Below are 15451 nucleotides of genomic sequence, written 5' to 3' on the forward strand. Positions count from 1 at the left end.
CTATTTGGACAAGAGATAAGCATCATCATTAATTCCTTTAAGTTTTCTCATTTAGAAAGTGTTCAACCAATATGAACTTGTTCTGGTAGAAGTGGTCTTGAAGGGCTTCTACCTTTTCCTAATTATTAAAATTTAGCATAATATTTGTGAACTCTGGTGATACAAATGATCAGGGAATTTTTTCTTTACCATTTATGAAGTACTCAGGAGGATGCTATGTGTGCATCAGAGCACATCAGCTAGACCCTATGTCTTATGACCTTTACCTGAAAAGTAAGCAAGTTGTACAGGAATTCTATGTACTGCACAATAATTGTTTAGTAGAGTCAATAATTGGAAAATAAGAAATTCTCTTAATAGACAGTTCTGTTTTCCAGTGAGTCTCCCCTTTCATCATTCTGGTTTCATAGCTGTCAACCTCAATACAGTCTAATGTGATACCTTCTGTGGGTAGTATTTGAAAAGGTGGGGTTTAAATTTAAAACAGTATTAAAAGAGAAAGATTTCATGGTCTGACATACCAAAATTGCATCTCTTTTTGTATAGTCAGTTACATATAAAATATTTCTGCTATCAAATGCCCACTTCAGATTTCATAATGATAATGAGTAGTAATATTTTGTGAGATTTTACAAGTAAAATGTTAAAACAAAAATGTGTTAGTTACCTTGTATGCACATTGATCCTCGAAAAATCAGATTTTCAGGTAAACTGTTTACCTTTAGGTATGATAGTGATTCCTGAATAAAACAGAATCATCCCAGTCATAATGTATGTTGTCTTCTGTTTATATTTTAACCAAAAAAAAAAAAAGGAGTGCTTTCATTACTGAACTTTTTCTCCCTCTCTCTCTCTTTTTGGTAATCCCAGGCATATCTTTGCATCCCTCTCAATTTCAGGGTCCTTGCTCTTGCTCTCTTTTTCCTCCTTCTCTCCCTCCTTTCTCTCACATTGCCTAGCTTCATCCCTCCCCTGACCTCCTCCTCAACCTCCAGCCTTCCATTCTGACTTTGCTCTCTCTTATATGAAGAGAGAGATCTTTGCATTCCCTCCCCTTTTTGGGCTATGCTTCTTGAATGTAGAACACTTGGAGGACTCTCTTCTTACTTTCATCTTCCGCACTGACCTGGGAATATTCATCTAAAATCACCACCTGGTTAACAGACATGCCACTCGTGGTTGACTCTTTTTCATAAAATATTGTTAAATTAAAAATAATATTTGGACAGAGATTCAATGTTTATTTTCTAAGATACTAACTGAAGCTGTCCTTTGAATCCTTTCTTTTTTCATATTTGAATTATGTGATTGGTAAATACTTAGTTTTCACACAACTCTTGATTAGTTATTAGTACCAATTCCTGAGTTTGTTTTAAAAATCTAAACTTATTATAGTGTAGAAATGCCACTTTTTATTTATACCAAGTTCAAATTTCCTGATTTCTTTAACCATATTTTTGGTAAAGTTTCTTCAAATTATTTTTATCTCCTAAGTTTAAGATACCCTACAATTAAAACAACCATAACAGTGAGTTATTTAGTCCTAAAACAAAGAAAATGAGAGGCCAAATCACTTATTCTGGTGTTTCTCTGAAGTTGTTCCCAGTAATCTCAAATCTGTATCCTCTTCATTCATTTTAATTGCTTTAATATTCAGATACCTCACAAAACAAAACAAAACAAAAGTACTCTATGTAGCTTGTGAATTTAGCCATAAAAATAATTGATTCAGGAAATTAAATAGTAAATATTGCCATAATCCTTTGTAATCAGGAATTGTTCCATAAAATTGAATAGGTTCTGAATTTAAAGAAGTTCTGATTAAATAGTCCCTGGGCATCATTGATGTCTTCATTAGAGAGAAGCAATGGGTGGTGTTGTGAAGAAAGCAGGAGTCCAAGGTCAGGGTTGCTCTTGACTGGTTCCCTGTTTATGAGAATGATAGTTTATCTCTGTGAGCCACAGACTCCTCACCTTGCAAATGGCCATGCTACAACTGTACCATCAACCCCACACAAGTTCTGTGAGAGTAAAATGACCAAATAAATGTGAAACAGATTTTTAAATTGTAAAGCACTACCTCAATACAAATTGTTGTCATTAGTCATTATCATTGTTCTTATGTTCATAATAAGTTCTCTAATAATAATAAAGAGTTCTCTACCTAAAAATATGAACTAGAACAAAGTCAACAATTCATATTTGTTTAATACAATAACATCTAATTACATAGGAAGAATAATATTAGAAAATAGATGTGAAAGTAGTGTATTTTCTGGCTTTTATACATCATTTCTTTTGAGTTTTAAAAGTATGATGTTATTTATCTAGACTTCTTAATTATTAAAGAAAACTGCTAAAAATCATATTTTCTAGTATTTTACATTTAGTTCAATCCTGAAAAGTAATTATATGTTATCACTTAGCCATCCATCTCAGAATCTAACCCAAAGACAATATTCCTCTTATCTTTCATTAAATGAAATTGGAAATGCTAAACAGATTTCACTTGAGCTTCACATGACTTAGTACACCTATGTTTGCATTTCTTTTATTCCTACTTTATTTAATGTTTTCTTAGATTTTTGATAGAGGTAATTAATAGGAAGGCAGTATCCACTCTTTTTTTATTTTACATATTATATATTTAAAGCAAATTAGTTGAAAATAAATGGCATCTATTTTGAAACTCAGTTGGACATACCTGATCAAATGTGAATTATCTGGTTAGTGTTCATAATAAAACCCAATGGTCCTTACAGAACTCTAAAGTAAATTTAAGGACTTATTTTCTGGGAAAAAGGCCAAACTGTGGGGTAGTTATTATAGAACTTTATTATGTAAAAGTTATATTTGTACTTCAATGCAGTGACAATTTCTGAACTCATTTTTAGGACTTGAAATTGTGATTCAGCAAGTTTGAGGGGGAGTCCAGAAATCAATTTTTAAAATGCTAGTCTAGAAAGCGTATTCTGCCAATCCATAAGAATATAGGGAGAAAGAACAATTATGAACACTTAAATGAAAAAAGATAACATCCGTGAAATATTAAAGATATATAATGTTGAAATATTTTTCATCTTATCATTATTTTCTAACTTTAGTATCTGTGCTTAATATTGGGGTTAGAATTTAATATTTAAAGTTGTGAGAACTCTTTCTGTCTAAGATCTTAAGATTGTCTAAAAGTGATTTCCATGCAAACTATAATATTCCACGACTATATAGGTGATTCTTAAGCCAGTATCACTATTTCATCATTGATAACAAAACACCTTTATTTCCCCTGTACCAGGGCTCACCAGGAGAACGTGGATCAGCAGGAACAGCTGGCCCAATTGGTTTGCCAGGGCGGCCAGGACCTCAGGGCCCTCCTGGTCCAGCTGGAGAGAAAGGTGCTCCTGTAAGTAATTTCAAGGAGGAAATATATTATACTGCCACTGTGCACAAGTTATTACTTTTTATTCAAGGATATTAGCTCTTCATACTCCACTGCATTCTTTCTGCATATCTGCCTGGCATATAAACACACTTTTTGTATTTATAATACAGAAAATTTCAAATTCAATTAAATGAGATGACATTTTTCCACACTCTATGAAACCCTAATATCTGTGAGGGAGTTGGATATTATTAATGTAAAAGACTTCTGATTTTGTTCCTTAAAAGATAAAATTGGACTTTTGATTAAAACTGTACTTTGCTGCTTTATATTAGAAGGATGTGCACTTTTCACTCCTCTTGTAATACAACTTCATTTCCAAACACTTTCATAGTCTGTGAGTGAAACCCATAAAAGGTGGTTGCCCTTCTCATGTAATTTAAGTTCTTATCTATAGTGAATGAGATGGAAAACATCTAGTGAATTATTTTATATTTATTGTTTTTAAATTTTTATATTAAAATAATATGGACTATATTCTATTCCTTGGATTTACGTATCATTGTCAATATTTCTTCCCGTATTTTGTTCCTGTTTCTGACTTAATCATATTAATTTACTAAAAAAAAAAAAAAAAGCAGTCTCTCATTCTCCAAAGTTAAAATGCAAACTCATTCAGTAACGTATATAAAAATTGCTGTAAATGTATATAAAAAATACTCATAGTAAATGTGTGAGTATTCAGTAAATGTGTATAAAATACTCTTAGTATGCAAAAAAATGAGTTCCATACTTTTCTGTATATATAAGTCTTGACACATACAATCTAGTGTAAGCCTATAATCTTAAAAATACTTTTTTATCACTGAGGCCTTAATTTTAGCAAGTTGAGTCAGATTCGCAAATTGCTTTCATTGTCCGTTGACATTACTGTTTGTGATTTTTTTAAGTATTTCCAAATTAAAATAACTTTTTCTGTAATCCATTATGTTTTAGAAACATTTAGAATATTAGAATAGCACCATTCTACCTGTGTATAGAATTTTTAGGGTGACAGAAAAAGCACTTTTAACTGGTGAGGCCTTTTTTAAGCAATATATTCCCAGCTTAGTAAATTTGTTGGAAATTTATACATAACTTTCTGCGATGTTAAGAGACAACTGTGAAAACATTTTTCTTTTTCTCTTTTACAATTTCTGTAATTTCCAACCAACCTCAAAAACTAAAGATTTGTCTGTAAAATTTTTATAGTGTACCATGCACTGGGAGGGGATAGAAAAGACATAGATTCAGGCCCTTTCATGCAGGTTCATTAAAAAATCCAGGGCACCCATTCTTGGCACAATACAATGAAGAATGTACAGAGAAAAAGAATATGCACTGTACTGTATACAAATTGAGAACATGCTAATTAGAGAAGACAAGAATTCTGTGCTGTTAATCAAATGTTGGGTTTTTCAGTGGTTAAATACCTTGACCAAATGAAGACAGTAAAATACTGAAACAAAGACAAGAATATGGTGAAGTACTGAAAATGATAGTAAGTTGCTTTGGTGAGATAGAAAGTTATTGACAGAAGCCCTTGAAGAGCTAAGTTAAGGGTTTTGTTGGTGATTGATGGAGTTATGAGTAGGAAGGGAAAGAGGAATCCTCTGCTCATCTTCCTGTCCTCTCTCCACTGTTCCCATCACCAACAAAAACTCCAAAATGTTCTTTTCATTGTTCTTTTATTTAACGAATTGTTATTGAGAGTGACCAAGTGCTGGACACTGTGATAGGTAGTATTTTCGAAGAAGGGATCTATTGAGGGGTTGTAGCATAAAATGGTTATGGGAGTGCTGGGTGAAAGTGCCCATAGACCTCCATGCAGAGGTTTGGTAAAAACCAGTGGAAACATGGGTTACTTTTTTCCAAACCCAAATATAAGTTTTGGATTTTGACTCCTCTGAGCAACTTGTGTTATAAAGTGCTATGTAACTATCAGTAGATCAAGGCTCACATAAAGAAAGAGAAGACAAGATGGGGCCTGTGAAAGACAAGTTCTTGGTCCACTTACCTACCAACCCACTTTCTTGGAAGGGAGAAAATGGAAAACAAGACCCATGAATGTCCACGTGACTTATGGCAATACGTGCAGCCTAATATGTATTCCCAAAATAATTAATCAGATAAGAACCTCAGGGGGATGGGGATACTGGAAAGCAGATAAGGGAAAGAAACCTAAAACATCTCTAACTACTTGCATTGATAGAAATATTTTGATGGAAAGAATGATTCTTGAGGGAAACTATTAATTCTTGAGGAAAACTATTAATTGTATTGGATTCAAGGACACAGGTACATAGAGCTGTATTATCAACACAGCTGTGTCAATAATGCATCTATTTGAAAGAAGGGTGTAGAAATGGAAAGAAAAATGCTGAGTCTGAGACACAATGAAGGCAACGTATTAACTATAAAATGGATTAGGCAATAGTAGGTGGAGATCAGAGAAAAAATTATTTATAGTTTTGAGCCTGTGTAAATATAATTGGAGAGAGAATGATCTTTGTCAGGATTGCAAATCTTGACACTATTTAGAATAAGAGTTATGTAGGAACCATGTCATTGAATCCTCATTTGATGCAATCTTGAAAGAGGAGAATAAAGATCTCTCCTTGAGGGAGAATCATAATGGTGGGGATTTTGAAAGGATACAGTGAGAGAGAGAGTACAAGAGTCTATGAGTGATACAAAATATATCCAGGGCCACACCTCTATGTACAGCAAGAGATGAAAGAGTCTCCTTTGTTGAATATTGTAAAAGATCAAAAATACTGAAACAGTAAGAGAGATCAGGGTTTGGCCAGCTGGGTGTTCATGACTTTAGGGTAATCAAAGTTCGGTTCAAAAAGAAGGTACATGATAAGGTGTGGAACAGGTATATTCCACTTGGGCTTGGGGCTAAAAGAATTAACTAAGCCTTGGAGCTAAAAGAATAGTGGGTCAGGGGTGGAAGTACTAGCAGAACTGAATGTATTTCCTGTGATTATTGTTGTGATGCACATACATTTACCTACTTCACAGATAATAAGGAAAGAATCAGTAAAAAATGAGAAAGTTAGGGAGCTAGAGTAGACCAAGACTGCTGGCTTTGAGCTGATCAAAATCGGATTGGGAGCTCAGTTCTCTTATTAGTTCATAATTTTGGATAAGTTGTTTAACACCTCTAAACTACTGTTTCCTTATCTCTTAAAAGAAGATAACCACAATTCTTGTGGTAATTAGACGAAATTGTAGTTCTGTATCACTTTGTAGGGTCATAACAATGATTGTTCAGTGAATAATTATTCTCCTCCTCCTCATCATCATTGTGTGTGTCAGCCAGAGTGTTGTCATTATGATGATTAATTAATAGCTAGAAAATAAATGCATAAATTAGCTTTTGAGAAAGGGGGGGTGGATTCTATGAGCTATAAAAAGTTGAGGGCATGGAGGCAGGGTAAATACAAGATCATGCCAACTCGAACATAGGATAAGGGAATGGGTGGCTAATCCTATCAATTTTAAGATTCAGCTATTAATATTAATGAAGAGGTAGAAGTGATGAAATAAAAGCCACTTAAGGAGAGATGGATTGTGTTTCTGGTAGTCCTTGGGTCCTGGGCCAAGACATACATAGTGGAGGAAGAGTTTATCATCTTGCAGAATGGTGCGTACAGAGTCTAAATGTACAGTGGTATAGATAGGTTGAAAATTTTTTCCTGACTCTACACAGACCAGAATCAGAAGAAATAAACAAACAGCAGGTGACTCCTAACTAGTGATTATGTGTACTGTGATGCGGGCAGATAAGAATTAGTCTGTTTTATTAATGGATGGTCTCATATAAAAGAATCGATATTTAGAGTTCAGGTTCTCCAGGGCTCATGCATTAAGGAGAAAGATCTGAATCAGCTGATGTATTCAAAAATGATAAACTTCAGTGTGAATAGCATAACATATTTTATGAGTAGGATAGGTTTGAGAAGTTGCAATATTTAATTTGAAGGAAATAAAAGGTCTCCAGGGTGACATCGGTGGTATGTGTTAAATGATAATTATGGCACAGTTTTGAAAAATAAGTTTGTATGGAACCCGATAAAGTGATAAATCACAGTTAACAAGTTAACTTTTTTTTATCGATATTTATTTTGATTTTCATTAAACAATTAACTAATTTGACAAATATCCCTTAAAAGGCTACCCTGAGCTACACGCCAGGGAGATACAATGTGATACAAAAACAGACAAGAGTTTCTGCCCTCACACAATGTATTGTCTGATAGGGCTTATATAAGCAAGATCACGAGGTACATGTATGAAACAAATTCTGGCTAATGATGTAAAGAAATGTGCTGGTGTGTGTCAGTACGGAAGCTGGAAACAGAGCTTTTCCTTAGGGCATTGATGGAATGTAAGAGATGAGGAGGAATTTAGGTGACGGGTCCTCCTAGGGGCCTTCCAGGCCAGGTGAACAACATGTGCTCAGGCCAAGTGGCAGGAAGGGTATCAGGTTTAACTGCAAGTAAGGTCTAAGGGGGTTGAAGTGCAGAGGGAAAGAAGAGGCTGGGTGCTGCTGCACAGGTCATAGGAGCCAGGTAACGGTAGACCACGCTAACAGCTTGGTCATTAGCTTAGGATCGGTAGACAAGTAGATTGTCCAAAGAATGTTGGTAAGCTAATCTGATTGTCTCTCTGGTTACAGCACAGGGAATATTTTGGAAATAAGAATAGATGTGAAAAAGGAAGGGGGTTATTTCTATAGTTCAAAAGAAGGCTACTAGTATTTTGGGAATAAGCTGTTAGGTGGTGGAGAGAAAGTGAAGTCAGTATATTCAAGAGATAAAACTCAGTCATTGTAAAGAGACAGGAGGTGATGGAGGGAAGGAAGTGGGTTGAGGAGCAGGATAGTGCAAAGATGGGAGCTAGTGACATGGATTCCCAGCTTGTATAATAGAAGAAAACCACTGGTGCAACTAGGAATGTACCTTGTGTGAAACTGATGAAACCTTGACTATCAGGAAATGATTTATTTAAGCCCTTAAAGGATTTTTTTTTTTTTGCCACTTCATTATCAAAGCACTGTTTTTTTGTTTGTTTTTGGTTTTTTGCCATTTCTTGGGCCACTCCCAAAGCATATGGAGGTTCCCAGGCTAGGTGTCGAATAGGAGCTGTAACCACCAGCCTATGCCAGAGCCATAGCACCTTGGGATCCGAGCCACGTCTGCAACCTACACCACAGCTCACGGCAATGCTGGATCCTTAACCCACTGAGCAAGGCCAGGGATCGAACCCGCAACCTCATGGTTCCTAGCCGGATTCGCTAACCGCTGAGCCATGACGGGAACTCCCAAAACACTGTGTTTTAAACTACACAAAATAGCGAGATTTTAAAAGAAGAAAATAATGCCCTTGTCAAAAAATAAACAAAAAATTTAAAAAGCTAACAGCCTTATCATTTTGAATCAGTGAAAGCCACAATGAATCAAAATGTCAAAATTTGGAAGAATTCATGAAACATTTGTTAAAAATAGAGAATACACATAAAGCATATTATAAAGTTGGGCATATGAGCAAATGCATTTTATGTTTTTTTATGCTAATAGTCAATGCCCAGCTATTTCAGAGGCAACACAGAAGAAAAGTAAAGGCTTGATGAGTTTTCACAAGTGTCAGGCATCTATTTATCAATATATATACTTGATTTGAAAATGAGTGATTGAAGGAAAAATTCTAAGTTGAGTCTTAATTACTTTTTGTAAGCCATAACTTGGGATTCATAAATTGTTGATGATGATATTATTCTTAATCACAAAGGAATGTAGGGACCTTTTGTGTTACCATTTGCTACTGGAAAATATATTTTGGGGGGGGAGACTTTAAAGCAATTTCCTTGTCAGATTTGGAAGCCAGAGTATGACTGTTGTAGCTGCACTTAAAAATTGTAACAAATAGCTAACTAACAGGTTTCTTACAGTAAAATAATGACCTGTTGGATTTCAGGGAGAAAAAGGTCCCCAAGGTCCCGCAGGGAGAGATGGCGTACAAGGCCCTGTGGGTCTCCCAGGGCCTGCAGGGCCTGCTGGGTCCCCTGGAGAAGATGGAGACAAGGTGAGTGTTCTGTATGCATGTTGGTACATCTTGTGAAAAAGAACTTTTTTCTCAAAATCCTAGATTGAAGCTTTTCTAAGATTAGCTGCTGAATCTAAAGATATCTTTTCCAAAGCTTCATACGGCTTCCTTGTGCTCAAGTTTTATTTTAGAGGTGGAGAATTAGCATAATTCCATGAAATAGGATGTGGGATGTAAACAAGATAAGAACAATGGTAGTGAGAAAAAATAGATGCTAAAATTGCTGACCTGTTTTTAAATATATGTTTCTGAATTAAATGTGAAATTAATTTGATTACTGGGATACATTTAGTCATAATGGCTTTGATATGGCAGAGATAAAATTTAAGAATCAGCTCAATTCGTATTTGATAATATGATAATTCTCTTTTTTTTTTTTTTTGTCCTTTTTGCCCTTTCTAGGGCCGCTTCCCATGGCATATGGAGGTTCCCAGGCTAGGGGTCGAGTCAGAGCTGTAGCCGCCGGTCTACGCCAGAGCCATAGCAACGCAGGATCCGAGCCGCGTCTGCGACCTACACCATAGCTCACAGCATCACCGGATCCTTAACCCACTGAGCAAGGCCAGGGATCGAACCTGCAGCCTCATGGTTCCTAGTCGGATTCGTTAACCACTGCACCACAACGAGAACTCCATTCTCTATTTTTTTTACTAACATATAAGTAAAGATTCTAAGCTCTTGATTTTGAATGTATAGCTTTGAATGTTTTTGTGTTTTGTGAATTTAATGTTATCTTCTAATATTATTGTGAAGTGATATAACAAAATTTGTTCACCAGTGCTCTGATAATACATAACATTTTAACACTTGGAAAACTAGGAGAAAAAACAATTTTTGATTAATGTGCAATTATATTTTTATGTAAATCAATGTATTTCCATTATCCATGTAGACTGATGATATTTCAGACAGAATTGATTTTGTGAATTAAAAATCTAGCTGCAGTATTCCTTAAAGTTCAGTTGACTTTTGTTTGTCTATATTTTAATCAATACTAAAAGCAGTGTTAGTCAATACTAAAAAGTGATAAGCAGACTTTTCCAGTTTAAACAGTAACATGAAATTCTAGCAAGTAGTGACATTCAAGTAAAATTTAATAAAATGATAGTGATGACAATGCAAAGGCAGCAATGGCATATTCAAGATAAAATTTAACTCACATCTTTCAAATACAGGGTGAAATTGGTGAACCAGGACAAAAAGGCAGCAAAGGTGACAAAGGAGAAAACGTGAGTTTCCTACTTTTTATTGAGGAGCTGTTATTCATTTAACTCCATTTGCTATTAACCATGGAAATTTTTTCATAGTACTGCTTACCTATCTGAAGAGGATAATGTTAATACTATATTACCTCTGTGGTAACTATTCAGTTTGAGGCTCTGTCAATTTTAATGAAACCTCTTTTCAAAGCTATGTGTTAAGAAATTCAATAATTCCAAAACCTAAGAGCTGCAAAATGAAACTAAAGCATCAGCAATTTTACCCTCCATCATGTTTGCATCATTAGTTCAATTACCATATGGTTTAAAGGCAAATGATATCTTAATGTTGTTATGAAAAGGATTTTGTTCTAGTGGAAACCTAAAAGGGCCTCAGGCATCCCAGTGGTTCCTGAACCACACCTTCAGAGTCTATGCTTTAAGCACTCTTCCCAGTGTGTGGCAGTTTTCAGAAAAATAGCAGTATAACCCAATAGCTCGTGTTAGTGTCTGGATCTTTTATAGGCCTGCTCAGTTATTTATATAGAAAAAAGGACAGTGAAGAAGAAATATTTATGCATGTAAGACTCAGAAAACTACTGAAATATGTTGCTCAAAATAAGGAGTTCTCATGTACTTAATATATAACACTGAGATGGTATGTGTTTACATATGAAGAAAAATTTTACATTTTCATATATCACTACATTCTGTCTGTATAGAATACCTCACATCCTGTTTTTCATTTGAAGGAGGCATGTAGATCAATTTTTCATGTGCTCTTTCTGACCCACACATATCTCATTAAAGAAATCTGGTAGTTTGAAGATTTTCAAATATGAAACTTCAAGATGATTTATACTAGCATAGAAATCCATTTTTCAACATCTGCAACATTACAGAGGAGAATGCTTTCAATAACTGCCAATTTAAAATTGATTGCAAGTTTGCAAGTCTGAGTCTCAAGGAGTAAAATAAATAATGGTTGACTGCACTAAATGCAAGAAACTTTTTTTTACAAAGAAGTGTAGAGATGCTTAATAGATTTTGATCGACCAAATGTTCCGCCCTACATAGGTGAGGCTCTTTGGGCTTCAGTTTCAAAATTACCGATTTTTACCTCACTGCAGGGTCCTCCCGGTCCCCCAGGTCTTCAAGGCCCAGTTGGTGCCCCTGGAATTGCTGTAAGTATTCATCTTTGTTCAGCAAATCTAAATCCTCACCATCCTCTCATTAAATTTATGAACTGCCGCATAACCAGTCGATTTCATGGGGTCTTAAGTTTGTTTGGATGCTTAACATTGATTCAAGTTTAAATTATCTAATATCTAAGCTGATCTTTATAAACAAAAAGCACTGTGACTTCAGTAAAAATATATAATAAGCCATTGAGAAGTGCTTAATTTGTAGGAAATTCTGAACATTGTTTTTCCCTTATTTGATAGCTTTACTCACTTGATATACATGAGAAAATCAAAATTAGTCATATTCCGGAATCAAATAATGTAAGCTGAGCAAAAAATGGTGTGTTTGCAGCAGATAATGGATTTTTTTTTTTTTTTTGTCTTTTTGCCTTTTCCAGGGCCGCTCCTGTGGCATATGGAGGTTCCCTGGCTAGGGGTCCAATCGGAGCTGTAGCTGCCAGCCTACACCAGAGCCACAGCAACGCGGGATCCGAGCCAAGTCTGAGATCTACACCACAACTCACAGCAACGCCAGATCCTTAACCCACTGAGCGAGGCCAGGGATCAAATCCACAACCTCATGGTTCCTCGTTGGATACGTTAACCACTGAGCCACAACGGGAGCTTCAGACAATGGAAATTTAACCTACTTTTTACTGGGTTATTTGTAAATAGACCATCTTTGATTAAATTAGAAATGGCTGTATTTTTGTGACGACTTAGAGCAGAATGATGATGTTTCCCGTTTGTGATCATTTTCATTGCTCTTCTCCAGGGAGGTGATGGTGAGCCAGGTCCCAGAGGCCAGCAAGGGATGTTTGGACAAAAAGGTGATGAGGGTGCCAGAGGTTTCCCAGGACCTCCTGGTCCCATAGGCCTTCAGGTAAGAGGTTCTCGGGATCGTGTACTCTGCTCTTTCCACGCACATGGCACACCAGGTTTTCCGGTGCATGTAAAACGAGCAGCTTTGCTTTTTTCAGTGTAGGAATTGGGGTACAATGTTTAAATATAATAACTGTTTTCCTTAAACATACATCTGAACTTTAACTGCTTTTTATCAACTCTTCTTAATTTTTCTGAAGCTGCATCAGCCCTGGTTTCTGTGTCTGAGTTTCTTTTAGCCCCACCTTGGGTGCACTACCTCCTTCCTTCACTCTCATTGTTTTTAGAAAATGAGCTACAGCCTTCTTTGAGTGTGGTAGTTACAGGTCAGATATTAGAAGGGTTCTTTCACATCTCTCATAGAAGGAAATTAGTGCTCCAGGTACCTAGCAAAAATTAAAAGCCTTGTGAAAAATAGAATACTATTGATAGCGACAACCAATAGAAACTGCCAACAGTAAATGTTAAAAAAAAATAGGTAAATTAACAGTAAATTGGTCATTCAAAATAACATTAAATTTAGAATTATAATTTGTATTTTATGAAACATTCAGGAAAGGAAGTATCAAGATGTAGGCTATTGAAGGCAAGAAATTTTCATTCAAATATGGTTAACAGCTGGATTTTTAGGCAAAGCATTGCACAGAAGGCATCTCCTGTTCTGAGTTGTTTTTCCACCCCCTCCATGTGATGTCAAATGCTTCCTACAAATTTTGGAAATATCTGGCTTTCTTCTTTCACTTGCCTATTCAATAACCTAGGGACCCTCTCAAAGATTATAAAATTTTGTTTTAAATGATATCTGGGTGCCATATGGATATTAGTTATGCCACATTAGTAAATTTAGAAATGACTAAATTAAATCATCTGGCTCATTGTACTTAATATTTTGTGATGTTATAGACACGTAAATAAAAGTTGAATTTGTATAAATTTTATTTTTGTTTTTATTTTCCTAAGTCATGGAATATTGGTTTTTAATATTAAATATTATGTATATAATTATACAAGTTCACTACAGAAATATAATTAGACTGTCATAACACTCAATGTTTGTTTTGAGTGACATCAAGTGAACATGGTATTATAATTTTCTACTTTTATTTTAATGCCAAAATAATTCCTTTTCAACTTGGAAAATGTAAAAGCTTCACTTTCACATTTATGTTTAACTCTTTTTGTACTTACTACATGATAATAAGCAATCTTGGGTAGTATATATCAGTATGTATGACACATATTTGACAATAAGGCATTAACAATTAGATTGCCCATGGATATAATATCATTCATTTTCTGCTTGTTCAGTGATTACTCTGAATTCAATAAGGTTGTAATTTAGAAATTTAGTTCACATGATTAAAAAAGATGCTTGGTAGCTTATATTTACAAAATATTAAATTAAAATATTTCCACAGAATGAGAAATGTGCTCTTTGAAGAGGGTGACTCAAGAAATCTGTTCACTAAAAAATTGATTATATTTTCCCATAGCTACCTCTTTAAATCAGAAATGTGTAAAGATGCTAATGTAATTAACACATTCACAATCACATCGGCAGCCTTTAATTGAGTCTTCATGGCAGAATAGATGTTAGCAATTATAATAGACATAAATAATAATAGTCCAATACTCTGGTTAAATGACGATTTTTCAATTTGATGTTTACTATTTGCATATGAAGGAGACATATAGAATGAGAACTCATTTATTTTATTTCATCACTTAGACCTTAGAACAGAATCTCTTCATGAATAGATTACTCCCTAGGAAAAAGCCAGGACATATGAAAACTGAAACACTGGAGTGCCATTTTGCACATTCAGTTCCTAGAACAAGATAATTTGACTTTCTATTAATTTTAATAAGAAGAACATTCTGTCTTAACTAGAACTATAAGCAAACTTCATAAAAAAGGAATATTTCAATCCTTTACTATTGGGAGGTTTCTTTCTTTTTTTCTTTTTTCTTTTATTTTTTTTCTTTTTTTTGTCTTTTTGCCATTTCTTGGGCTGCTTCCGCGGCATATGGAGGTTCCCAGGCTAGGGGTCGAGTCAGAGCTGTAGCCGCCGGTCTACGCCAGAGCCATAGCAACGCAGGATCCGAGCCGCGTCTGCGACCTACACCATAGCTCACAGCATCACCGGATCCTTAACCCACTGAGCAAGGCCAGGGATCGAACCTGCAACCTCATGGTTCCTAGTCGGATTCGTTAACCACTGAGCCATGACGGGAACTCCTGGGAGTTTTCTATTGAACTAATATTAGGAATAATCATATGCATAAATAAAATAAAAGATGGCAGTGTAGAACTGGGCTTGTTACAGAAATAAAAGACAACTATGAACTAATATTTATATACATTCAGTTGGGGGATCCCAAATTAGACGCATTCTATACTGAAAATAGTGGAAACCTGGACAAAAGATAAGGAATGTGGTTGTTAATTATTTGATGTTTCTAAGAACTTAATTATGTTAATTTGTAATGCATACTACTTATGAAGTGAACTTAAAATGAAATACTTATTTCATCTGTGTTAAAATCTACTTGCTATTTAAGAATATAAGTTCATCTAGTCCATCAGTGAGCTTGACTCTCTTAGATTGTGAATCTTGGAATCTAAAATTTTAGCTATCTCTTCCAGGTAA

At 35.1% G+C, this 15451-nt stretch overlaps 1 protein-coding gene across 1 annotated transcript in view; it reads left to right on the top strand.

Annotated features, from left to right (window-relative positions):
• COL11A1 (collagen type XI alpha 1 chain) overlaps positions 1–15451 on the top strand; it is a 202896-nt gene that overhangs the window by 138965 nt on the left and 48480 nt on the right. Inside the window, exons 42-46 of the mRNA XM_047785169.1 lie at positions 3296–3403; positions 9407–9514; positions 10711–10764; positions 11865–11918; positions 12694–12801. Of these exons, the coding sequence (XP_047641125.1) occupies positions 3296–3403; positions 9407–9514; positions 10711–10764; positions 11865–11918; positions 12694–12801 (432 nt within the window). The remainder of the gene's footprint in view (positions 1–3295; positions 3404–9406; positions 9515–10710; positions 10765–11864; positions 11919–12693; positions 12802–15451) is intronic.

The sequence above is a fragment of the Phacochoerus africanus genome, chromosome 6, assembly GCF_016906955.1.
Source record: "Phacochoerus africanus isolate WHEZ1 chromosome 6, ROS_Pafr_v1, whole genome shotgun sequence".
Lineage (NCBI taxonomy): Eukaryota > Metazoa > Chordata > Mammalia > Artiodactyla > Suidae > Phacochoerus > Phacochoerus africanus.